This window comes from Tursiops truncatus, chromosome 15 (assembly GCF_011762595.2).
Source record: "Tursiops truncatus isolate mTurTru1 chromosome 15, mTurTru1.mat.Y, whole genome shotgun sequence".
NCBI classification, from domain to species: Eukaryota; Metazoa; Chordata; class Mammalia; order Artiodactyla; family Delphinidae; genus Tursiops; species Tursiops truncatus.
This window is the reverse complement of record NC_047048.1, coordinates 43,943,690-43,969,754: the sequence shown is the minus strand read 5'-3', so window position 1 is coordinate 43,969,754 and position 26,065 is coordinate 43,943,690. Positions and strand designations below refer to the sequence as shown.

The 26,065-nt window shown below is 41.3% G+C and overlaps 1 protein-coding gene across 2 annotated transcripts; it reads right to left on the bottom strand.

Annotated features, from left to right (window-relative positions):
• Nucleotides 1-24,333, bottom strand: GINS1 (GINS complex subunit 1). Of its 2 annotated transcripts, XM_004313145.4 has the most exons (7): nucleotides 24,144-24,325; nucleotides 19,437-19,501; nucleotides 15,789-15,887; nucleotides 15,086-15,176; nucleotides 12,578-12,694; nucleotides 7,826-7,900; nucleotides 1-4,742 (listed from the first exon to the last, which is right to left on the bottom strand). In XM_004313145.4, the coding sequence occupies exons 1-7, from the start codon at nucleotides 24,216-24,218 to the stop codon at nucleotides 4,674-4,676; spliced, it is 591 nt and encodes a 196-aa protein (XP_004313193.1). In that variant the 5' UTR covers nucleotides 24,219-24,325; the 3' UTR covers nucleotides 1-4,673. The 2 variants fall into 2 exon arrangements, with proteins under 2 accessions (XP_004313193.1, XP_073648740.1); XM_073792639.1 differs by lacking the exons at nucleotides 15,086-15,176; nucleotides 15,789-15,887; nucleotides 19,437-19,501 and having other exon boundaries at nucleotides 24,144-24,333.
• Between the last annotated feature and the right edge of the window lie 1,732 nt (nucleotides 24,334-26,065).

Here is a 26,065-nt window from a genome sequence, read left to right as displayed (position 1 = left end):
TGTCTTAAAAAAAAGAAATTTATTTTCTTACAGTTCTGGAGGAAATCCAAGGTTATTAGCAAGTTTGTTTTTCCTGAGGCCTCTGTCCTTGACTTGCAGATGGCTGCTTTCTTTGCTATTACATGTTGTACTATATGAAAATATTGTTTTTTCTAAAGTTACAAAATAGAATAAATTCAACTCATCCAAAACTACTATCAATTGTGAAAAGCAAAAGATCATCTGAAATCATCTGAAACCTACATCTTCCTCCTCTAAATCCTAAAAGATTAATGCATTATCATCACAGATACTTCTTTTAGTTACATAAGACAAAAAAGGGAAGACAGATACATATTAGGAATGACCATATGTAGAGAAAAGAAAACAATTCCTCAAAACATTTCGAAATATAGAATAAAATATTTAGAAAAACATGATTAACTGAAATTTACTTAAGAAAAAGTAGAAAACTTGACCATAAACTAAAGAAAATAAAAAATTCATCAAAGATCAACCTCTCTCTCCAAAGAAGACTCATACTGAGATGGTTCTATAGGTATTAATGCTATTTTAAAAGGTACATTTCTATTAGAAATAGATAAAGTAATAAGCACCACTAAAAAGAGACACCAGAACACTGACACCCCATCTGACTGTGGGCCTCTCATTCTGCCTTCACGTGGTTCACGTGGCCTCTTCACTGAATCTGGGCGCCTATGACTGTATTAATTGACTGGATTTGGCAGAAATGGTACTAGTTCAGTACTAGGACTAGCCCTTCAGAAAACTAGCAGCGGGACTTCCCTCGTGGCACAGTGGTTAAGAATCTGCCTGCCAAAGCAGAGGACACAGGTTTGAGCCCTGGTCCGGGAAGATCCCACATGCCGTGGAGCAAATAAGCCTGTGTGCCACAACTACTGAGCCTGCGCTCTAGAGCCCGCAAGCCACAACTACTGAGCCCACGTGCCACAACTACTGAAGCCCGCATGCCTAGAGCCCGTGCTCCACAACAAGAGAAGCCACCGCAATGAGAAGCCAGCACACCGCAACAAAGGGTAGCCTCTGCTCGCCGCAACTAGAGAAAGCCCGCACACAGCAACGAAGATCCAACACAGCCAAACAAAAAATTTTTTTTAAAAACAATGTAAAAAATTTAAAAAAAAAAAAGAAAGAAAGAAAACTAGCAGCACCCACATCCACCCTCTTAACACTGCAGGTGTCCTAAGCTGCCAGGTGAGAAGCCCAGCCAGCTTGCTGGAGAGAACCACGGGAGAGGCCCACATGGAGACCAGAGGCCAAGCCATCCTGGCCAAGCCACCACCTGAATGCAACTGTATCAGGGACACAAAGCAAGATCTCCAGAACCTCCCAGCTGAGCCCACTCAACCCACAGAACTGGGAGAACTAATAAAATGGTGTCATTTAAAGCCACTGTGTTCAGATGGCTGTTTCATAGGAACAGATTATTGAAAACACTGACGAAGTATAGACACATATGTGAAGACACACACGTTTCCCTCTTCCCAAACACTATAAACCAGCATCACTCACAGTTGCAAAATTCCACAATAAAATAACACCAAATCAAATCCTGCAGTTCACTGGTTAACACATCACAGCCAAGAAGAATGTTAAAAATGGAATGCAAGATAGTCCAACAATAAAATTCTATATATATAATTCATAAACTTTAAGGAGTTAAGTGAGAAATCATATATGATCATCACTTAAGTTCCCCAAGTGTACTTGGAAAAATCATGTTTGTTAACTACCACTGTTTTGTTTTATTATGGTATTAAATTTATTTTGAGGTTTCAAGTTGCACTGGCCACAAGTTTTGGTAGTTTTCCTGGAGAAGTATGGGATAGAGAGATTAAGAAGACTGTGGCATTCCAGTCAAGTCAGGAAAAAGATAAGTTGTTAGCTATTACCAGCAGTAGTCAACATTTTCCTGACAGTTCTAGACAACAATATCAATGTGAAAAAGAAATGAGTTTATATAGGAATGTGGCCAAATCATCATAATTTACAGCTTTTTTTTTTTTGAATTTTTTTTAAAATTTATTTATTTATTTATTTATTTTTGGCTGTGTTGGGTCTTCGTCTATGTGCGAGGGCTTTCTCTAGTTGCGGCAAGCGGAGGCCACTCTTCATCGCGGTGCACGGGCCTCTCACTATCGTGGCCTCTCTTGTTGTGGAGCACAGGCTCCAGACGCGCAGGCTCAGCAGCTGTGGCTCACGGGCCCAGTCGCTCCGTGGCATGTGGGATCCTCCCAGACCAGGGCTCGAACCCGTGTCCCCTGCATCAGCAGGCGGACTCTCAACCACTGCGCCACCAGGGAAGCCCATTTACAGCTTTTTTATATGTATCAGCCAAAACCAATTAGAAAATATAATAGAAAAGAAGATTCCATTCATATTAGAAACAAAAACTAGAAAGTAATTGGGCAAGCACTAAAAAGAAATGGGATTGCACTTATATCCGTAACCAGTTAACGGTGGACACGCTGGATGGTGGTATTCATTTTTTACACTGTATTTTTTTTTTACCTTTTTAACTGTGCATATATTACCGCTATAATAAGAAAAAAACCATATATTTAAAAATTCTAGCCACAATTCTAGAGCCAGTCAACATAAATCAATAAAACCTACAAAATTTTAACTTTTCAACAAGCATACATTCACTTCAAATAAGGAATATACTTATTATTTTATTCTGGGAATTAAACAGAAAAGTACAACATATATCAATAATTTACATACAGGAATGATGCTGGGTTGGCAACAGGGCAATGGCCTTCATTGCTGTCTGTCCTCACGGCTGATTCACACGGACTCTGGGATCACCTGAACATGGTTCCACACGCTTGGAAGAGCAAAATGCAAGGGAAGGAAGTGACCACTGATGGACAGTTAAAACTGTCATCCATCCCATTCACTAGGGAAATATTCCATATTGTTTATTGCCAGAGATTCAGATGAAAATCTGATGTGGCTACGAACCGATGGGAGGAATTATTTCTAAAAATGAGGGAATTCCCTGGCAGTACAGTGGTTTGGACTCTGTGCTTTCACTGCTGAGGGCATGGGTTCAGTCCCTGGTCGGGAAAGTAAGATCCCGCAAGCCGAGTGGCGCGGCCATAAAAATACATAAACAAAAACAAACAGTCTGTCAAGGGCTGCCTACTGACCTAAGTACGTGTGTTGTGAAAATATGCAGATCCACATCCTAGGTAGAGCCTCTCTATAGCTTGATTTCTTGAGTATAATTTTGGCCAGAAACATTCGCCTGTTTAAGAAATAAACTGCACAGAGAGTGTCAGGTACTGTGTTTATCTGGATTTTAAATTTGAATGCCTGAGATTACAGCCCAGCATCATTCCTATACGTAAATTATTGATATATGTTGTACTTTTCTGTTTAATTCCCAGAATAAAATAATAAGTATATTCCTTATTTGAAGTGAATGTATACTAGTTGAAAAGTTAAAATTTTGTAGGTTTTATTGATTTATGTTGACTGGCTCTAGTCACTGGTCATGGAGGGGCTGGTGCGGAAAGGCCACTGACCACCAGGCAAGACCACTCTGTGCCTCTCCGATCTACCATTTTCAGTTTATCAGGCAACAGAAACTGCGCTCCACTTAGCTGACCAGCTCTTCATGTGACTTTCTGGTCACTGTGACTGTTGGGGGGAAACTGCACAAAGTTCCTTTCCTAGCCCCAATTTCAATTTCCCTTTCCAAAGGGGAGATCCTGGTGCTCACCCCACAAGCTCGCAGACACGCATGACCTAGATCAGCCACCACTGCTGGAAATGGGCAAAATCCATTGTGTCCTTCCTTTCTTCCTTAACAGCCAGGTGATAAGTTAACATGTTATTGAACATTAAATACGCTGAAAATTTTATAGGCCATCAGCTCCACCTGCCCATGTGATTTAGAAACAGGAATTGCAGAAATTCAGCTCCCTGGCTTGCACAATGCACACTTCCAGCAACACAAGATGCACAAGGACCTCCTATCTCCCTATACAGCCAGGTGGAACTTCCTCATTGTTCAAAAGAGATTAAAATGTAATATTGATAATTTACTTTCATTAAACAAAAACACACTATAGTATTTTGGGAACTGTATATAGTATTTTGGGAATTGTAGGAATGTTGTGATTACAGATACAACGTACCACACAAAGGGGAGAATCCTGTACAATAGAAAAATAAACCACTTCCACCTTGTGAGCACAGAATGAGAAGATGGCGGTGTATGAACTAGGAAGCACTCTCTTTAGGCACAGAATCTGCTAGAGTCTTGATCCTGGACTTCCCTCTAGAACTGTGGACAGCAGATTGGATATGTGGAGTCTCTGTATGGCAAGAATTCAAACTCTCTATTGAGAACTGATGCTTCAAAAGGCAAGCATACAACATAGATTCAAAAATATGTTTACCATAAAAGGTTATAGAATTATATTTGGAAATTAAATAAAAGAGAAACTAAGGTTCAAATGAAAGAAAAGAAAAAGAAAAACAAACCATACTCCTTGGCCAAGCATTCCTGGTTAAAGTAAGTCTAAATTTTAAAACCAAAAAGTGGTGGGCCTGGGGGAGGTGGAGAGGGAGATGGAGAAGTGTCCTTGGTTGAGTCCAGCCTCGAACGGGGGAAGCCTTGGCAGCCATCTGGCGAGAGGTCACGACAGCACGTGCTCCAGGATGCCCTGTCTAATCAGCTGCTCACACTTCCACCGAGGTAGAAAGTGCTGAGGGAAGAGGGGAAGGAGGAAAAAGGAATGAAAAGAATGTTAAATTACACGATGCATCATTAAAAAGCAGCAACGCATTATATATATATTTCAAACTCCACCAGCTAAGTGGTTAAAAGCTAAACTTAAGTATTTTTGCTATTTTAATCAACTGAAATGGATGTCACCTAGAGCTGTACTGAAATCTGAATTTTATAAACAAATTCACGTTTTGCTTAAGTTAAATTTAACTAAAGAGTTTTGAATTCTAGTAGGTATTTTCCTTAATGTTTGCATTTTAAAATTTATGCACAGGGGCTTCCCTGGTGGCGCAGTGGTTGGGAGTCCGCCTGCCGATGCGGGGGGCGCGGATTCGTGCCCTGGTCGGGGGGATCCCACGTGCCGCGCAGCGGCTGGGCCCATGAGCCATGGCCGCTGAGCCTGCACATCCGGAGCCTGTGCTCCGCAACGGGAGAGGCCAGAACAATGAGAGGCCCGCGTAACGCGAAAAAAAAAATTTATGCACAGAAAACCCAGGTAGGTGAGATTTGGGGCACTGGATCACCAGTGGTACAGCAACAGCTCATTAGGAAGGCAAACGGAAGGAGTGTCTTCTCCATTAAACCTTTTCTAGGATCTGAGTCTGAACAGTCATTCTTCTACTAACTGCAACTCTTCTCCCATATTTTCCAAGGATTAAAAGTCATTGTAACCTATGACATGGGTGCTGGTCACACGCTGTGTGTGAGGATGCCAGTGCCTGGCTAAGGCTCATCCTCAATGTCTCCTGAGAGGACACTGCTCTCGTTCTGAGGTGGAAAGGAGTCTCCTTGTCTGATTCCCTCTCAAAACACCAGGGCTTAAAACAAAAGTGAACATTTAGTAAACTCTGGAGCGGGGAGGTGCTGGAGGTGAGGCAGGAAGACTTTCCAAGCTCACAAGTGACCAAAGAAATCTCAAAGACGAGACAGAGATACTTGGGTAAAAACAAGAAACAGTACATTAGAAAGTGCAGTGTAGGTAACCCTAGAAAGTAACTGAAGGAGAGAGTATGCAAAGTATTCAAGGAAGCGGAAAGGCCTCAGGTGAGACGCATGACCAAAGAAACTCCTCCAAACCAGTCCTGAAGACCCATGGGCCAAGGACTGTTGTCTAATTTAACCGAATTTTTAAAAAGCCTTAAGAATATAAAATGTAAAAAAAAATAAAGAGAGAGAGAAAAAACTATAGAGTTGCTCATTTAACAATTATTCCAATATCTACTAAAAAGAGGGAGTTCTGATTTCTGGACAACCAGCATGCTTGCCATAGACTCAATAATAAAGGAATGTACAGTAGGAAAATGTTTCCCTATTAATATTGTATATTATGTGGGTGATCTACACTATAGATTTTATAGAAAACTGGTTTCAGATGTGCTCAGACATCTTAGAAGCCCCTTAATATCAGTTAGAGTAGATTTTGCTTTTAAGTTTCCCCATTTTTATAGGGTGATACTGAGAGACAAGGTCTCATTAAGAGGAAGGCTTCTGAATGCGCCACACAGTAAACAGCAATCGTCTAACAGCAGCAGATGGAGGAGGGACTGGGTTTCGGCCGCCCTGGCCCCACCCAGGCCCTCCCTGCTGAGGAGTCTTAGTACACCTGGTGGGAAGACTGGCCACAAAGCTCGAGAAAGAAATTCAACCATGGGACACTGTTTGGGGTGAAGTGCATTTTCTCACATCTTGCTTTATGAGGCTAGCTTTGTTCTTGTGAACCCAGAGCTTCACCATCTATTTTCTATTCATTAGTATCCTTGGAAGGGAAACTTTTGCCTTAACAACCAAAGATTTTAGGGTACCCTGAAAATCTGTCTTTAATAATTTCAACTTTTGTTTCAGGAAACTATTTAAAACTCCAAGGGTACTAGTAAAATAAGAGACCAACTCACCCTCCCTTAGGGAAATGAGCTAAGAACCACATAACCAGAACGATTCTTTGGCTCAACAGAACAAACAGAAGTCAACAAAAGTGACTAGGGTCATTAAATACCGACCGTCTCATAACAAGATGGCAGGCAACAAAGGAAAGAGTGGTTTTTACTAGTTCACCTTTCCTCCTATGCTAATATGACTACAGAAAATAGAGATAGGATAAAATAAATTTAGCTACTGTGAATTCATCTAATGTGAACTTGAAGATTTCTAAGGAAACAATAAATTGAGATTCTTCGTAAGGAAAAATTTAGTGAGTTACAATTTCACAATTTCAGTCTTTCCCTATTAAATTCTATTATGTTTATATATTAAATACTTAGAAATTTTTTGATACATATCACTATTTGTTAGCTAAAGAACTAAGATTTACAATGTGAAGAAGTATAGGCTGAAAACTAGTGCTTAGCACCTTTTTAATAAATAATAATTTGAAGAAAGGAGCTAAATGCAACAACATAGTAGCCCCTTAACTAGAGTAAGACCCACTGTGGCAAATTCCCAGGGAAATGCTTAGTATTAAATTCAAGTAATACCCTAGTAAATTATAGCTAATGCTTGAGCATGGGTTTGAACTGCATGACTCCACTCAAATATGCATATATATATATATATATATACACACACACACACACACACACACATACACATATATAAAACCTGTATTTTCATTTTACAGATCTTTAAATTGACTAAGTATGGGGAAAAGCTCGTGTTCAATTAGAGATCACAACAGGTGGGATCAAAAGAACTAGGGCTTGGGTCCTAATTCTATTCAAACTGTTTTAGCTTCCAGCCTTTGGGTGAGTCATTTATCAAACCCTTTGTTTTTGAGGCAGAGAGAAGTACTCAGATTTCCAACTGTGTGGGGAGAGGGGAGTCTGTAGGCACCCCTAATCCCTGTGCATTGTTCAAGGGTCAACTGTAATTAACCCTTTCTTACTATATGCAACGTTTGCTTCCCGCCTTTACATTTAGAAAAAGGACAAAAGAGTATTTTATAATAAACATTATTCCTACGATACAAATGATCATCACAAGGTGATACTTACCTTGCTACTGATTCCAACATTTTCATCATTCAACACTCTTACAAAATTTAAAGTATCTTAAGACAATAAATACCTGGCTATTTTTTTTTAATAGGACTGAAGTACCATCATCAACTTCAAATTCTCCATAGTCTTTTAGACACCGCACCTGAAAAGAAAAACTGATGTTTTATCCAAATTACTTTTTAATATGTAGAAACCATAAAGCAGATGGGGATTTATATATACCCATATTAAAAGTATTAGGCTTTCTCTTTATTTCTTCTCTGTGTACTTAGGCCTAGTACTCCTTCCTGTGGTATTCTAGTGGTTCCAATGGTCCTGTTTTGACGGGGAGGAAGAAAAATGGCAAATCTCCGAAAATATGTGTATGTCAGCACTGACAGCAAGGAAACCTAAGGAGCTGCCAAAAAGAGACAATGTCACTGGATTGTTTTCCCTCTGCAAATTATGAAAAATCAAGCAGTTGAAAACACATCTACAGGGACTTCCCTGGTGGTCCAGTGATAAAGAATCCGCCTTACAATGCATGGGACACAGGTTCAATCCCTGGTCAGGGAACTAAGATCCCACATGCCACAGAGCAACTAAGCCCATGTAACTAAGCCCACGCACCACAACTACTGAGCTTGCGCACCTCAACTAGAGCCCGCGAGCCGCAAACTACAGAGCCCACAGGCCCTGGATCCCTGCACCACAACTACAGAGCCCACATACACTAGAGCCCATGCACCACAACCAGAGAAGAGAAAACCCGCACGCCACAACTACAGAGAAGCCCGCACACCACAACGAAAGATCCCTCATGCCTCAACGAAGATCCCACGTGCCACAACTAAGACCTGACACAGACAAAAATAAAATTAAAAAGAAAACAAAAAAAAAACCCCATATCTACAAAGAAAAGAGAACATTTTAGATCTACCCCAACCTGCCTCTTACAGATTCCTCCCATAAAGTATCAATATCTGAGAACAGGACATAAGTCTATAAGATTTGTTTTACAGATTCTGCCAATCTCCTTTGACTGATTGATTCAGACTCTTTCCCAGTATTACTTAGAGGCACACTAGGAAAGAAAAGATATAGACTCATGCTACATGAATCAGGAGAGGCTCTTAGTTGGAAGGTGGGAGGGGTAAGGAGCCTGATAACCACTTCTGCAATTGCAAAGAAGGAACATTCAAAGGTAGCCCCAGAAATCTCAGACCTGGCTCAGCTTCAAGTGCTGCCACAGGAAAGGCGGGAGGGCATTTTCATCTCCTATGAGAGTTCAGACCTCAGTTTATTCTCCAGAGTACTAGCACTGGTGTTAGCAAAGCCAACTCCAATGGCAAGTCTCTGATTCCTACTTTTCCTGGATAATTTCATGTCCTGTGATTCCTCTGCAATCCTACCATGACTCCCAAAAGTATTTTAAGTTGGTTTGAGAAATACAAGAAAAATCCCCCCCACCACCAGCATTTTGCTTCTTTAAATAGACTTTTATTGTGGAAAATCTCAAACACATTGAAAAGTAAAAAGGCTAATAAACTCAATGTCCCACCAACTGGCTTCAACTACTATCAACATGTGGCCAATCTTGTTCCCTCGCCCACTTCTGGGTTATTTTGAAGCAAATCCTAGACATCATTTCATTTAATCTATAATTATTTTAGTGCTTATTTCTATAAAATAAGATTGTTTAAAAAAAATCCCAATACCATTATCACACCTTATTAATAAATTTTTAATATTATGAAATACCCAGTTAGAATCCAAATTTCCCCATTTTGTCGCATTAATTTTTTTTTAAGTTGCCATGCTCAAATGAGAGTCAAACGAGAGCTACACATTACACATTTCTGATATGTCTCCAAGGCTCCTTTAATCTACAGGGTTCTCCCCCTTCCCCTTTCCCTTGGCAACTTACTTGTTAAAGAAACTGGGCAGTTTGGTAGTTTCCCAAAAATAGATTCTGTTGTGGACTCCTGTGGGGTCATTTAACATGTTCCCCCATCCCTGAATTTCCTATAAACTGGAAGTTAGGTGTAGGGGCTGGATCAGATCAGGTTTAGTTTTCTGGCAAATGGTGTTATGATGTTGTGAAGCACAAAATGTCTGGTGTCCCTTTTTGTTTTTTGGGTTTTTTGTGTTTTTTTTTTTGGCTGTGTTGGGTCTTCATTGCTGTGCGCGGGCTTTCTCTAGTTGCAGCGAGCGGGGGCTACTCTTAGTTGCAGTGCATGGGCTTCTCATTGCGGTTGGCTTCTCCTGTTGCAGAGCACAGGCTCTAGGAGTGCGGGCTTCAGTAGTTGAAGCACATGGGCTCAGTAGTTGTGGCACACAGGCCCTAGAGCACACAGGCTTCAGTAGTTGCAGCATGTGGTCTCAGTAGTTGTGGCGTGTGGGCTCTAGAGTGCAGGCTCAGTAGCTGTGGTGCACAGGCTTAGCTGCACAGACTTAGTTGCTCTACAGCATGTGGGATCTTCCTGCATCAGGGATCAAACCTGTGTCGCCTGCACTGGCAGGCGGATTCTTAACCATTGCGCCACCAGGGAAATCCTGGTGTCCCTTTTTGGATGTTAAGATTGATCAATGGGCCTAGGTGCTATCCATACCCATCCACTACTAAGGTCTCTCTTAAGCTTTTCACCTAATGCTTTAGCAGCTACTTGCCTCCATGCATTAGGGCTACAAAATGGCATTAATGTAGTTTTTTTATTCCTTCTGCATTTATTAGCTGGAATTCTTCTATACAGAAGAGATTTCCCTCGTAAACAATTTGGCTACCCTCAGATAGAATTTGTGCAGTAACGGAAGATGGATGCTTGACTCCATTCTTTCATTTACCATTTTCCAAAATGAGTTGCATCCTTCATATTCTCCAAGGAGACCCAAAGAGGTTTCAGTTTTAAAACTGTTGTTGTTAGGTGTCATTTTCATGCTTCTAACGCAATTGATGTGATGCAATTCACTGCAGTTTATCATTTTGATGCTCAAACTGTCCTTTCTTTGGCTAATGGGAGCTCCTTCGAATCAGCTCCCAAGTCTTTTCAGCACTCCCCTTCTAGTCTTTGATACTTTCTTTCTTTCCATGCTCCGCTTGTACATCTTTAATCTATTTGAGCCCTGGAATCGGCCATTTTCCCCCCAGGAGTCCTGGTTTCCTTTCACAGGAAATGGCATGTAGACTCAAGAATGTGGATGCTCATGGCTACTGGGTTGGTCCTTGTTTCTAGGCCTTTTCAGTGGACAGAGCTAAGAAATGCTTCTTTAGAAGAGATGATTCAACATGAGTCCATGCTATTACTTTTTTGCTCTATTCTTCAATATATAAACTGTTTATTAAAGAATATTATATTATTCTTAGGAATATTATTACTAATAACATTATTACGAATAATATGATTACTAAAAACAGGTTAAGATTTCTTTGTAATTCTTTTCATCCTTCGTATGTACCTACTAGGGAAATACAATCAATCTATGTGTTTTAAAGTAATTTAAATAACCACTGTTTGACTAATCTACCAACATGAAAACACAGGTTCATTTGTTTCATTTTGTTTTCAAAATGTATAAGTTGGTTTTCCACTTTGATTTCATTTTGTTTTAACAATATGTAAAATATTTACATGGTTCCAAAGTTAAAATTTTAAAACAGGTACAGTCAGAAAATTTTAGCTGTTCCATCCTATTCCTGCCACCACCTACAGGTAAAATTTTTGGTTTGAGTTTGTTTCCTTTCTTTTTTGTGCTTTGCTTTATTGTGCTTCTCAGATATTGCCCTTTTTACAAATTGAAGGTTTGTGGCAACCCTGCATTGTCAGATGATGGTTAGCATTATAATGCTAATGCATATTCAACAGACTACACTATAGTGCAAACATAACCTTTATATGTACTGGGAAACCAAAACATTTCATGACTCATTTTATTGAATATGCACTTTATTGTGGGTCTTAAACCAAACCCATGATATCTCCAAGGTATGCCTGTATAAACTAATATATATTCATATACCCCTTTTCTTTTCTTTTCTTTTCTTTTTTTTGCGGTACGCGGGCCTCTCACTGTTGTGGCCTCTCCCGTTGCGGGGCACAGGCTCCGGACGTGCAGGCTCAGTGGCCATGGCTCACGGGCCTAGCCGCTCCGCGGCATGTGGGATCTTCCCGGACCGGGGCACGACCCTGCGTTCCCTGCATCGGCAGGCGGACTCTCAACCACTGTGCCACCAGGGAAGCCCTCTTTTTTTTTTTTTTTACATCTTTATTGGAGTATAATTGCTTTACAATGGTGTGTTTGTTTCTGCTTTATAACAAAGTGAATCAGCTATACATATACATATATCCCCATATCTCCTCCCTCCTGCGTCTCCCTCCCACCCTCCCTATCCTACCCCTCTAAGTGGTCACAAAGAACCGAGCTGATCTCCCTGTGCTATGTGGCTGCTTCCCACTAGCTATCGATTTTACATTTGGTAGTGTATATATGTCCATGCCACTCTCTCACTTCGTCCCAGCTTACCCTTCCCCCTCCTGTGTCCTCAAGTCCATCCTCTACGTCTGCATCTTTATTCCTGTCCTGCCCCTAAGTTCTTCAGAACCTTTTTTTTAGATTCCATATATATGTGATAGCATACGGTATTTGATTTTCTCTTTCTGACTTACTTCACTCTGTATGACAGACTCTAGGTCCATCTACCTCTCTACGAGTAACTCAATCTCATTTCTTTTTATGGCTGAGTAATATTCCATTGTATATATATGTGCCACATCACCCCTTAAACAAAAGTCATCACAGTCTATGCATTAAAGAAAAATCCATTTTAAAAAGGTATACTTACTTCTATGTATAGGTTTTTTGGAGGTTTCATATCCTGTGTGATGTCCAAACCTTCATGTCCTCCCAACGACCTCATGTAGGTAGCAAGGGACTTTTTGTAACGATTGAACCATTCCATCTACAAACATAAAGATGGCCATTTGACAAAGCTGTAAGAAAACAAACTTGCAGAAATTATATACTAATCCTTTCAAAAACAGCACACATCCCCACATGGATCATTACTATGACCATTCATTCAAACCACAAATATTAGTGACTGCCTGTTATGAACCAGGCACTGGTCTAGGTACTTAGGATCATTTAACAAAGTGAACAAACATCTCTGTTCTCACAGAACTTACATCCCAGCATACTTAATCACAGACCTAAGGAACTTTCCACCAGAAACCAAACCATGAAAAATACACCATTTCAGAATTATGATCTCTTCAAACTTCAAACTCTGTATTGACAGGTTTTCTGAAAGCTATAAAATGCTGTTGAGAAAAACACCCAAATGTCCATCAACTGATGAATGGATAAGATGTGTACATCCCTACAATGGGATTATTCAGTCGTAAATCAGAGTGGAGCTCTTATATGTGTTACCACATGGATGAACCTTGAAAACATGCTGAGTGAAAAACACAAAAGGCCACATATTGTACAATTCCACTCATATGAAAAGTCCATACTAGGCCAATCCATGAAGAAAGCAGAGTAGTGGCCTCTAGGGCCTGGGAAGAGGGGACAGAATATGTTCTGGATAAGATGGTGGTGACGGATGCACAACTCTGTGAATATCCTAAATACACTGAATTGTACACTTTAAAAGGATAAACTTTAGGGGATGTAAATTATATCTCAGTAAATCTGGCTTTTTTTTTTAATTGTTGAGAGAAGTTAAAGAAAACCAAAATATGTGGAAGGATATACCACTTTCAAGGATTGGGTGATTCAGTATTGTAATAACATCAACTGATCCATAGATCCAATTCAATCTCAATCAAAACCCCAATTTTTTAAAAAATGGAACTTGATAAATTGAGTCTAAAATTTGCAAGGAAATGCAGAAGGCCAAAAGCAGTGAAGACATTGAAAAAGAAGAACAAGATGGGAACACTTACTCAAGACTTATTATAAAATTCCAATAATTTAAACAATATGAAATTGGTACAAGGACAAATAGACTAAGAAAGAAGAGAAAGTCCCCCATCCAAAATCCACAGATATATTGACATTCAATTTATGACAAGTGGCACTGTGCACAGAGCAAGGGGAAAAGAGGACCTTTTCAATAAATGATGCCATCTCAATATCCATCTTCAAAATGCAACTAGGCTCTTACATTATTCACAAAAATCTATTCCAGTACTGTAAATCTCTTTGTGAAAGGTAAAACAAGATAACTTCTAAAAGACTATACACATAACCTGCATTAGTAAAGTGTGTGTGTGCGCATACATACACACACCCCTCCCTCAGGTTCAATAATCTGCCAGAATGACTGACAGAACCCAGGAAAGCACTACACTGACAATTACAGTTTTATTGCAGATACAAATCAGAACCAGCCAAAGGAAGAGACACCCAGGATGAGGTCTGGGAGTCCCAAATGTGAAGCTTCGAGTATCCTCTCCCTGAGGAATCAGGACACACCACCCTCCTGGCACACTGATATGTAACAACACACACAAAGTACTGTCAACCAGGGAAGCTCACACAGCTCTGGGGTATCATTACATAGGCTTGATCGATTGATCAAATCATGGTTGATTGAATCACAGGTGACTGAGCTCTACTTCCAGCTCCCCTCTCCTCTCTCCAAGTTGGACTAATATCAAGAGGATAAAAGCCCCAAACCTGAGGGGATGGTGGGAACCTCTGAATTTGTAGCCAGTTGGTCAGAAGGGAGGGTGGCCTTGGGAACCTCAAACTTTACGGCTGGTATCTGAAGTGAGAGCAGTCTTAACCTATGAAGTTTGGTCTAACTTTAGGTAGTGTCCGAAGTCACTGCAACACTGTAGGCAGTATGACCCTCACTTTGTAAATGAGGGAATTTAGGCACAGGGAGAGGTCGAGTCACTTGCCCAAGATCTGACAGTGGCAGAGCCAAGGTTTGTACACAGGTTTGCTTGGCTCCAATCCTGTGTCCTTAAATATTGTCCCTTAATGACTGGATAAATCAAGAATTCAAGTATTCACATTGATAAGCAAATTATGTATACCCACATATTTTATGGAAAATCTCCCAATAATAATGCCAGGTTTTTCATCCTACTGATGGATCACTAACAAGTAACATAATGGGACCCTTTATTTTGTTAAGTAATAGTAGTTTTCCATATAGCATTTAGAATTACTCCTATCATTCTCATCACAGTATATACTAGAGACCAAAAATTACTCAAAAACAAATGTTAAAACAAAAAAAGATTTTTGAAACACTATAAATACTATTTCAGAACACTGCCATAACCTCAGCTATTTTCCAAATTCACAAACTTGAACAACAATGCTGACTTACTTCTTCAGCAGACATGTGAAATCGTAAAGCACTTGGCAAGACACTGCCACATTCCCACCTGAGTGCTCTAATCCGAAGCAATCGGTCATACCTAGGACATTAATAAGGTATTAGATGGCATAACAGAGGGATATCAGAAGTTGTTTTCATCAAAAGAGACTCCAGACTCAACCACCAAAATTTAACATGTGGACTTTTATTTGGTTCCTGAGGCAAACAAACCATTGTAAGAGGACATCTTTGGGACAACAGGGAGAATAGGAATACAGTATGGATGGATGCTGTGAAGTCGGGTTCATTCCTCTAGGTATGAGAATCATAGTGGTCATGTAAGAAAAGGTCCATAAGGTCCTTATTTCTTAGAGATGCATACTAAGGTATTCAGCGGTAAAATGCCCGATGTTCTACAATGTTTTAGCATAGACAAATAAAACAAGATGAAGCAATTATGGCAAAATGTTAAGAATTGTTAAGCCTACCTGATGGCTCCATGGGGGTTTGTAATATTATTCCCTAATTTTATGAATACTGCAATTTTTCATTATAAAAAAAGTTTAAATAGAAAAAAGAGAAGAATTTAGAACGCTCATAAAAGAGAGACAAATCTAAGAATTCCTGTTATCCATATAAGATGGTTAATTAGGAAACCACATGGGAACCCTCCACTGCTCCCTGCCTCCCCAGCAAACACAGAGAAGCTCACAGGTATGCTACAGTGCAGCGCTGATTTCTTAACAAAGAACAGTGTCGAAACTTGATGGTTGGTATCAAATCACTTCGTCCACCTGACTTCGCTTCATTCCTGGTAAAACATTTAAGGAGGAAAAGAATGTCTATTTCAGTATATGTCGAATTTTCCAAGCCAACTAACAAGTGACTCCATGCTTGTTTTTATCCATTTATGTTAGCAGTTAACCTACCCAAATAGTACCTGTCTCATCAGAGCTTTTGCTAACATGTTAAAAGATTAAAAAAGCCAAAAGCTAACTAATTTGCCTAGGATCACACTCCCAGTGTTTTGTTTAGCCATGTGGCACTTTGCATTTTGCACACTGATTAATCTCCATTGTCTCCAAAAGACAAATATTGTGTTTCCTCACTTTTTGGAATCCCTTTTTCATGGTGGGATAAGAGACAGATCGAATATCACGGTGCATAAGATTATGGCCTCACATCATGTTCTGATCCTATGGAGTCCTCTTTTTGTGGTACTTCCAAATCCTCATTCTAATAATGTGAGCTAAGAATTCTGGAGTCAGGTGGTCCTCCACTCATCCAACAAATATTTATTGATCTTCAACTATGTGCATGTTCTGTACTTTAGGGTCCTTCACACAGAAAGGGAGAAAATTTTGGTTTTACCCTATAAAATATATATCTCCTTGGTTATTAGACGAGTATTGCACTTTAAAACCAGATGTTTGGGAATTCCCTGGTGCTCCAGTGGTTAGGACTCTGCACTTTCACTGCTGAGGGCACGGGTTCAATCCCTAGTCAGGGAACTAAGATCCCACAAGCCTTGTGGCACAGCCAATAAATAAATAAATAAAATAAAATAAAACCAAATGTACAATTGTTTAATGGGTATAGTGTTTCAGTTTTACAAGATGAAGAGTTCTGGAGATGATGGTGATGGCTATATGACATTATGAATGTACTGAATACACTGAACTGTACGCTTTAAAATGGTTAAGATGGGGGACTTCTCTGGTGGTCCAGTAATTGGGACTCCACACTTCCACTGCAGGGCAGGGGGCAGGGAACTAGGATCCCACATGCCCCCCAGTGTGGCCAAAAAAAAAAAGTTAAGATAGCAAATTTTATGTGATGTGTATTTTACCATAATAAAAAGAAAAAACTGGAAACAAAACAAAACAAAGCCAGGTATACAGAATTAATTAGAATCTACTCTGGAGTTTTAAAAGGAAACAAATACAAAATATACGTGCCTGCTCCAGGCCCTGAAAATAGAGGTAAAATATATGTCCCATTTTACCATGTCTTCCAGATTGTTCTATACACTTCTGCCACTCTACAAACGTTAGATATATTCTCAACATTTTTTTGTTGTTGTTTTTTGTTTTTGGCCACACCAAGAGGCTTGCAGGATCTGAGTTCCCCAACCGGGAATCGAACCCGTGCCCCCTGCAGTGGAAACGCAGAGTCCCAACCACTGGACCACCAGGGAATTCCCTATTCTCCACACTGTTTACAATGTGCTCTGGATTATAAAGAAATAGCACAAATAAAATACAGCCAACCTAACATCAGAGTACTTTATTAGGTACATAAGAACTTCCTTAAAAAACTCACATTTACACATGAGTAATTAAATAGGAACAGAGTTCTTCTGACAAATAATTTTAACCAGAAACTGGTAATAGTGACTGACCCCCGAGAACCAAACTAGGAGGATAGGGCACAGAATTTTGGATCATGAATTTCCAGATGGTATGAATACAGGAAAATCATCCTCCTACTGGACCAAGGCCTGTTAGGCCACCTCCTAAATATGTCTATAAACTGTTCACTTTCTCCCTAGTCTGGCGTACCTCTCCTGCCACCTGCATGACCAGCATGCCTCCCTATCCTCTCAGCCCCTCCATTTACTAACCACAGCAGCAGCCAGGGTGGTCTTTTAAAACACAAACATGCCTCCACCTGCCCCACATGCTTAAAAATCTCACCGGGTGTCACCCTTTGCCTGCTCACTAAGTTTCAGCCACACTGGCTTTCTTTAATGATCAGTTCCCTGAACATCCCATCCTCTTTCATGACTCAGGGTCTTTGCATATGCTGTTTCCTCCACCTAGAATGCTCTCTGCCCCAATTACTGCCTCGCTAAAACCTGCTTCTCCTTCAGGCCCCAGCTGAAATGTCTCTTCCTTGGAGAGAACTTCCCTGATTCCTCAATCTACTAATATTTTCAATTCATTATTCTCTCTCCTAGTGCTGTTGTTTTCCTTCATAGCATGTATTCCAACTTGGTGTATCTGTATTTAATATCTGCCTTCTGCCTTACACTGTGAGGGTCATGGGGGCAAAAATCTTGATTATGTTGTTCACAATTGAAATACCAGAGCCATTTATCAGCTCATAATTGTTTAGTACATATCTGCTGAATGAACAAATGAACAGTTTGGGAACCTGAGTTCAGGACTTTACATTTCCCTTACATTTACTGCAGACCTGTTGCAGTTCAGTTCCTTGTTCCATCTGTATCTATCCTTAAATACAGTAACTGCAAAACGTGCCTACTGTTCTGTGTACTCCACAAATCTTAACAGCATAGTACTGATTTCTATGTCCAACTAACTGATGAAAACACTCCCTAACAAGGCCAAACATGAAACCTCATGTTGCAGACAGGTTGAGATCTGAAGACCTCGCCTTTGATCCAGCAGTTAGTACTCTGTGTCTTACTCTTCACCAAATCACAGGACCCTGTGAAGTTGGTCATTCAGCCCAAATTCTCCACTGGGCCAACTACCATGCTTGGCTCTAAATAGTCTGTAACTCAAGAACCCTCTCACCTACCAAGCCTTCTGTAGCACTAGTTCTCAGTGAACTCCATTCAAGATACTGTAAGTCACTGCTGCTCCTGCTAAGTTTACAAACTGCCTGTTCTCCTTTTAACCCACTAAGTCTTCTTCTGATGAAAACAAGCAGTGGAAACAATACATTTCACTTAAGGTTGTTACTTACTCCTGTCTCATCTCTTTTAGGTCCACCCCGATTCATTTCAAGTCATATCAGTCAAACAACAAATATTTATTGAACATCTACCATATGCCAAGCACTGTTTGAATCCCCATGGACATAGCAGTGATTAACACAAATCCCTCTAGTTCTGTATAGTTAGGGTATGATCAGGCTCACAGAGAATTAGAAAAAGCAAATCATATCTAAAATCTAATGTTGGGACTTCCCTGGTGGCGCAGTGGTTAAGAATCCACCTGCCAATGCAGGGGACATGGGTTCAAGCCCTGGTCCAGGAAGATCCCACATGCCGCAGAGCAACTAAGCCTGTGCGCCACAACTACTGAGCCTGCACTCTAGAGCCCGCAAGCCACAACTATTGAAGCCTGCGTGCCTAGAGCCTGTGCTCTGCAACAAGATAAGCAACCTCAATGAGAAGCCCATGCACCACAACGAAGAGTAGCCCCCGCTCGCCGCAACTAGAGAAAGCCCGCGTACAGCAATGAAGACCCAACGCAGCCAAAAATAAATTAATTAATTAATTAATTTAAAAATAATGAAAAATTAAAAAAATTAAAACTAATGTTAAGATTATCTGATTTCAATATCATATTTATTAAATTGTTTTAAAATATCAATCTTATCAACTTACACATCAGATTGGTTTTGTTCATATAAAGCTTTCATCTCCTCCAGAACTTGCCTGAGTCCATCCTCCTAGAACATATAAAATTACGCTCATTAATTCCCCCACCAAGTTTGTAGCAATATTTTATCTATGTTTATCTTTGATTTATGTATGTTATCAAAAACCAATAGTACAGGACTTCCCTGGTGGCACAGTGGTTAAGAATCCGCCTGCCAATGCAGGGGACACGGGTTCAAGCCCTGGTCCAGGAAGATCCCACATGCCGCAGAGCAACTAAGCCCATGCGCCACAACTACTGAGCCTGCACTCTAGAGCCCGCGAGCCACAACTACTGAGCCCATGTGCCACAACTACTGAAGCCCTCGCGCCTAGAGCCTGTGCTCTGCAACAAGAGAAGCCACTGCAATGAGAAGTTCGTGCACCACAACAAAGGGTAGCCCCTGCTCGTCGCAACTAGAGAAAGCCCACGCACAGCAACGAAGACCTAACACAGCCAAAAAAAAAAAAAAAAAACACAATAGTCCTTCCACACCTACTAGGATGGCCATGATAACAAGTGTTGGAGAGGATGGGGAGAAATTGGAACCCTTGTACAATGCAGGTAGGAATGTAAAATGGTACAGCCCTGTAGAAAACAGTCTGATGAGTCCACAAAAAGTTAAACACAGAATTACCATATTAACCAGCAATTCCACTCCCAGGTATATACTCAAGAGAACTGAAAACCTATGTTCATACAGAAACTTGTACACAAATGTTCAGAGCAGCATTATTCATAACAGCCAAAAAGTGGAAACAACCCAAATGTCCAACTGATGAACAGATAAACCAAATACTGTATACCCATTCAATGTAATATTATTCAGCCAAAAAAAGAAATGAAGTACTGATACATGCAACAACATGGATGAACCTTGAAAACATTACGCTTAGTGAAATAAGCCAGACACAGAAGGACAAATATTGTATGATTCCACTTATCTGAAACAGGCAAATTCACAGAGACAAAGTAGATTAGAGGTTACCAGGAGCTGAGGGGAAAGAGGAGTGGGGAGTTACTGCTTAAAGGTTATAGAGTTTGTTTGGCGTTATGAAAAGTTTTGGAAATAAGAGTGATGGTTGCACAACAATGTGAATATAATTGATGCCACTGAAGTGTATACTTAAAAATGGCAAATTTTAAGTTATGTATATTTTACCATAATTTAAAAAAATAAAAAGAAATGAATTACTAACACAAAATACACAATTAACATACTGATTAAGGATAATCTTGAATATACTGTACTGAGAAAAGAAGTCAGACAGAAAGGAGTACACACTGTATGCTTCCAACTGGCCCTGTCCAGAAAAGTTTGCAACTCCGAGCATGTTGACTCCAGAAATACATTTAAAAAGACAAATATAATCTGTAGCACAGAAAGAAAATCCATGGTTGCCTAAGGCTGCAGATGGGAGGTAGCTAGTAGCTACAAAAGAGAAAAGGGAATCCTTGGGGTGACAGAAATCTTGATTGGGTTGCTGGTTATAAGGATTGTATACATTTGTCAAAATTCAAATGTCTATTAAAATGTGTATTTTGTTGTATATAAATTATACCTCGATGAAACTAATGACAAAAAAAATCAATAGCCCTACAGAAGCAATAATGCATGACAAAAGTACATAAATAATTTATTATTTATTGGAAAATGATCTTAAAAGGTTACTACCAAAAAAAATCCCACTGCTAGAATAGAAAATAGAAAGGTCAAAGGAATTTTTCTACTTGAGCAAATCATTAGAGAAATCATTAGGCAAATCATTAGAGACAAGCAAATCAAAACCACAATGAGGTATTACCTCACACCAGTCAGAATGGCCATCATCAAAAAACTACAATCAATGCTGGAGAGGGTGTGGAGAAAAGGGAACCCTCCTGCACTGTTGAGGGGAATGTAAATCGATTCAGCCACTATGGAGAACAGTATGGAGGTTCCTTAAAAAACTAAAAATAGAACTACCATATGACCCAGCAATCCGACTACTGGGCATATACACAGAGAAAACCATAATTCAAAAAGATGCATGCACCCCAATGTTCACTGCAGCACTATTTACAACAGCCAGGACATGGAAGCAACCTAAATGTCCATCAACTGATGAATGGATAAAGAAGATGTGGTACATAAATACAATGGAATATTAGTCAGCCATAAAAAGGAACGAAATTGAGTCATTTGTAAGGATGTGGACAGACCTAGAGTCTGTCATACAGAGTGAAGTAAGTCAGAAAGAGAAAAACAAATACCATATTTTAACGCATATATATGGAATCTAGAAAAATGGTACTGATGAACCTAGTGGCAGGGCAGGAATAGAGATGCATACATAGAGAACAGACTTGTGGACACAGAGGGGGAAGGGGAAGGTGAGACGAATTGAGAGAGAAGCACTGACATATATACACTACCATGTATAAAATAGATAGCTAGTGGGAAGCTGCGGTATAGCAGAGGGAGATCAGCTCGGTGCTTTGTGATGACCTAGAGGGGTGGGATGGGGAGGGTGGGAGGGAGGCTCAAGAGGGAGGGGATATGGAGATATATGTAAACATATAGCTGATTCACTTTGTTGTACAGCAGAAACTAACACAACATTGTAAAGCAATTGCAATCCAATAAAGATATAAAACACACACGCACACAAAATTTTCCCTTGGAAGGATAAAAACATTAGAATTATAAAATTCATAAATGTCACACAATAAGTCTGTCAACAAGCAACCTCTACACCTGAAACATTGTAATCCAACTATACTTCAATTGAAAACTTTTTAAAAAGGAGAAAAAAACCACTAATGCTATAACAACAACCAAAAAAAACCCACCCAAAACAAAACAAAGATAAGTAACCCATCTACTTTTAGAGCCAAAATATATGCATTAGCAAAAGTGCTTTGGCACTACTGGTATAATTACAGAATTACACTTTACTTAACCCTGCTTGAATATAAGAAATGATTCTTGATGAAAAAATGAAAGCATGATTTCTACCTTTTCTTTCATCAGCTGGTTAAAAGAGATCATAGAAAAGTCTGATTTATTAGAATTCAGTTAAATATTCCATTTATTACAAATATTGTTTTAAGGAATAGTTGAAACTCTTGCACAATTAGTAGATCAGCAGGTATACAAAAGACAAGTGTGAAATAACTTTTTAAAGATACCTAAAATAATTTTCCTAAAAACTCACTTAAACGATTATCAGTTCTGCATGTAGAAAGTGCATAATCATTCCAATCGGCTGAACACAGCACCTAACCATGAGGGATTATGGAACGAACAAGGCAGAGTCCCTGCTCTAAACCAGCCATCATCTGCCTGGAAGGAATAATTCTTGAAAGTCTGTGTGGTCAAGAGTGTGTGGGGTCAATCAGATCAATTCTTGGTCTCAGCTCAGCTGTGCCAGTGGCCGGCCTCGAAGGCAGGCACGACTGCAAGAAAAGGTGCACCTCCGCCAACTAAGACCCAGAAAAGCGAGTGATTCCACAACTTCTAAGTCCGCCCCTGAGCCCCCCACCCCGAAGTGCGAAACCAACACTTATCCTAAAATGTGAGTGAAAAAGAGAGCTGGACTAAGGGTCTGAATAGCCAGCATCGTGGGCAGTCTCTGAGCCCTTGGGCTGGTTTCCTCCCATGTACCACGACCCCCAAAGGACCTAGTCTTCCGACCCCAGAGGGACCACATTTGACAGCCTCCACCCCTCTGCATTCCAGCGTCTCTACTGAACCTCCCACTGTGGTCTCCTAACTTTTTAGATGAAGTAACTGTCTGAAGTTGCAAGAACAACAGACTGGACTCTAGGAAACCTGTATTCAGATTGAGGCTCTGGCTCCAATATGCTGCAAGTTCAGGCAAGTTGCTTAACTGGATCCATAATTTCCGCGGCTCAGTTTCCCCATCCGTTAAATGACCTAAGTGTCAAACTAACTGCTCTTTAATGTTCAAAACAAAACTCACCTTCCCCAAACACTCTTCCTGCTGACCTCCGATGTTTATTCCGCTACCAGAGAAAGAAGCCTCCGGAGATGCCGACCCCTCTCCTCTCCCACTATCCATCCCATCTCCAGCCGTAGCTACAAGTCCTGCTGTCTCAGGACACGGCTTTCAGCACCCGCTGACCGGGCAGTTCGGACCATACACAGCTTTCGTGTGGTCTACTGTAACCACCCAGAGCCACTCTTTCTTCTCTTCGATCCATTCCCCAAAGTGCCGCCACAGTTATCTTCAAAACACGAAGAGCTACCCCATCGCTGCCCTGAAATGCCTTGTGAGTGAACAGCAAACCTCCCGGCCCCGGAGGCCCCGTGCGGCCCGCGCACCCAGCGCCGGTCGCCCTTCGCCGGCGGGGAGAGGGTGTCCGCACCGCCGGCTCCCCGGCGGGGCTGCGCTCACCGCATCCTCCCAGGCGCGGCCCTAACGCCCCGCTACCCCGGTCCACACCTCCCCAGTGCAACTCACACCTGCGCTCCAGCACCCGTCTCTGGGCCTCTCCGGCGCGTCACCGGGGCGAGGCGCCGACCGTCCAGACCGCGCGCGGGAAGCCGCAGAAACCAACCCGGCCACATCCACCGCGAAGAACCACGGGCACACCCGCCGTCCCGTCCCGGCTGCGCAGTCCCCAGAAAAGCCACCCCTGGGAGGCGCCCGCCCGCCCGCCGCCCTCACGTTGAAGGCCGGCAGCCTTCCCTCGGCCGCGCGGTGCAGCTCGCGGACCAGCTCCATGGCCCTCTCGCAGAACATGGTGGTCGCGCCGGCCCTTACAGACAACCGGCTCTCAGTCAAACGGCCGCCTAACCAGGCCCTACGGTTTCAGCTCCTACAGGTCCGCGACGCGCTGGGCCGACCCCGCCTCCGCCCCGCTTTGGCGCCCAAACGCGCAACCAATAGGCGCGCACTGCCGGCCTCCAGGCTACGGCGGCGGCCAGGGGACATTTGCCTCCGCTCTGCAGCCGCAGTGCCACAGGAAGCCCCACACCTGGGCGGTTACGAACCTTGGTGTGGCTTCAGCCCAGCCCTCCTGTCCAGACCTTGGTCTGAGCTCAGGCTGAGCCGCAGGACAGCTCCCGCGCAGCACAGCTCGGGATGGACGTACGTCCCCTTTTCCGTTGGATTCATTCATTCTCGTTTAGGTTAACGGGGACGCGCACGATGCGGTCTAGAAGGCAGACCCGGCAAAGGTGTGCAGTGATGTTAGCACCCAGCGTTGCGTCTGTTCGGTTTTCCAGTGTGGGTTTGTTTGTGTGATGGTAAAGGGAAAACAACTTTTATTGGGTATCTCTTGTGTGCTAGGGACTGTGACATACTTCACCTAATTCTCACGATTATCCTTAAAGTGGTTATTAAGACTCTTGGTACTGATTAGAAAACAGAAGTTAGAGAACTTGCCCAAGATCACACAGTTCGTAAAGTGACAGACCCTGTATTTAAGCCTTCAACTCCACCGTACTACATTTGATATTAAATCAGTCATTTAAAAACGTGTACAATAACTCACAAGGTGGTGGTTGGGGATTGCCCTTGATTAACATGAATACACATAGCCATATTCCCGCCGAGATGATGACGGAAATTTTCATAACCATATAGAATCAAAGGTGGGAATTACTGCTATGGAAACAATTCGTTTTATTTGGCTTTTGTTTTTTTTTTTTTTTTTTTTTTTTTGCCCCGCGATGTGACATGCGGGGTCTTAGTTCTCAAACCCATGCCCCCTGCAGTGGAAGTGCGCAGAGTCCTAACCACTGGACCACCAGGGAATTCCCGTGGCTATTTTTTTTTTTTTTAAAACAGTGTTACTTTGGACTTCTCTGGAAGTCCAGTGGTTAAGAATCCACGCTTCCACTGCAGGGGGCGCTGGTTCCATCTCTGGTCAGGAACTAAGATCCCACATGCCAAGCGGCCAATAAATAAATAAAATAAACAAACAACGTTACTTGGATCCATTCTATCTAACCCTAGAAACTTTGTTCCTCTTTTGCAAGTATAGATACAGTAGATGTGTGGTCTGAGAAATGAGCCTGGGAATGGTCTACAAAGCCTCTGAGGTCACGTTGAGTGACCTTTCCTTCCCAGCTCTACAGTAATGGATAATTTAGCTAAGTGTTTTTATCAAATACACAATTCTATAGTGTAATCCAAGGAACACCAGTATCCACAACCTTCCTTTGCCATAAACCTTTTCAATTTCAGACCTCAGGCCTGAGACTCACTTCCTTACCTATACAGTGGGGGCAGTAGTACCCACTTCTGGGGGTTTGTGATGATTCATTATTCCTTCAGCAGATATTTATGAAGTGCATATTCAGCATTGTTCTAGACACTGAAGATAAAGCAGCAAAGTCCCTGCCGTCAGAGTCTAAGTTCTAGTGTGGGAAACAGCAATACGCAGATACAGATATACTGATGACAAATATATTGGTGAAAAGTGCTAAGAAGAGTGTAAGTCAGGGCATATATGTATAAAATAGTCAGGGCATATATGTATAAAATAGATAACTAATGAGAACCTGTTGTTTAGCATGGGGAACTCTGCTCAATGATCTGTGGTGACCTAAATGGGAAGGAAATCTAAAAAAGAGTGGATATAT

Excerpts from the sequence above, each read along its gene's own strand:
- GINS1 (XM_004313145.4), bottom strand. The coding sequence starts at position 24,218 with ATGTTCTGCGAGAGGGCCATGGAGCTGGTCCGCGAGCTGCACCGCGCG. Across the intron at positions 15,177-15,788 it reads CGCTGCACTGTAGCATACCT|GTATGACCGATTGCTTCGGA; the intron begins GTGAGCTTCTCT and ends TTAATGTCCTAG. Across the intron at positions 4,743-7,825 it reads TATTAAAAAAAAATAGCCAG|CACTTTCTACCTCGGTGGAA; the intron begins GTATTTATTGTC and ends CTCTTCCCTCAG.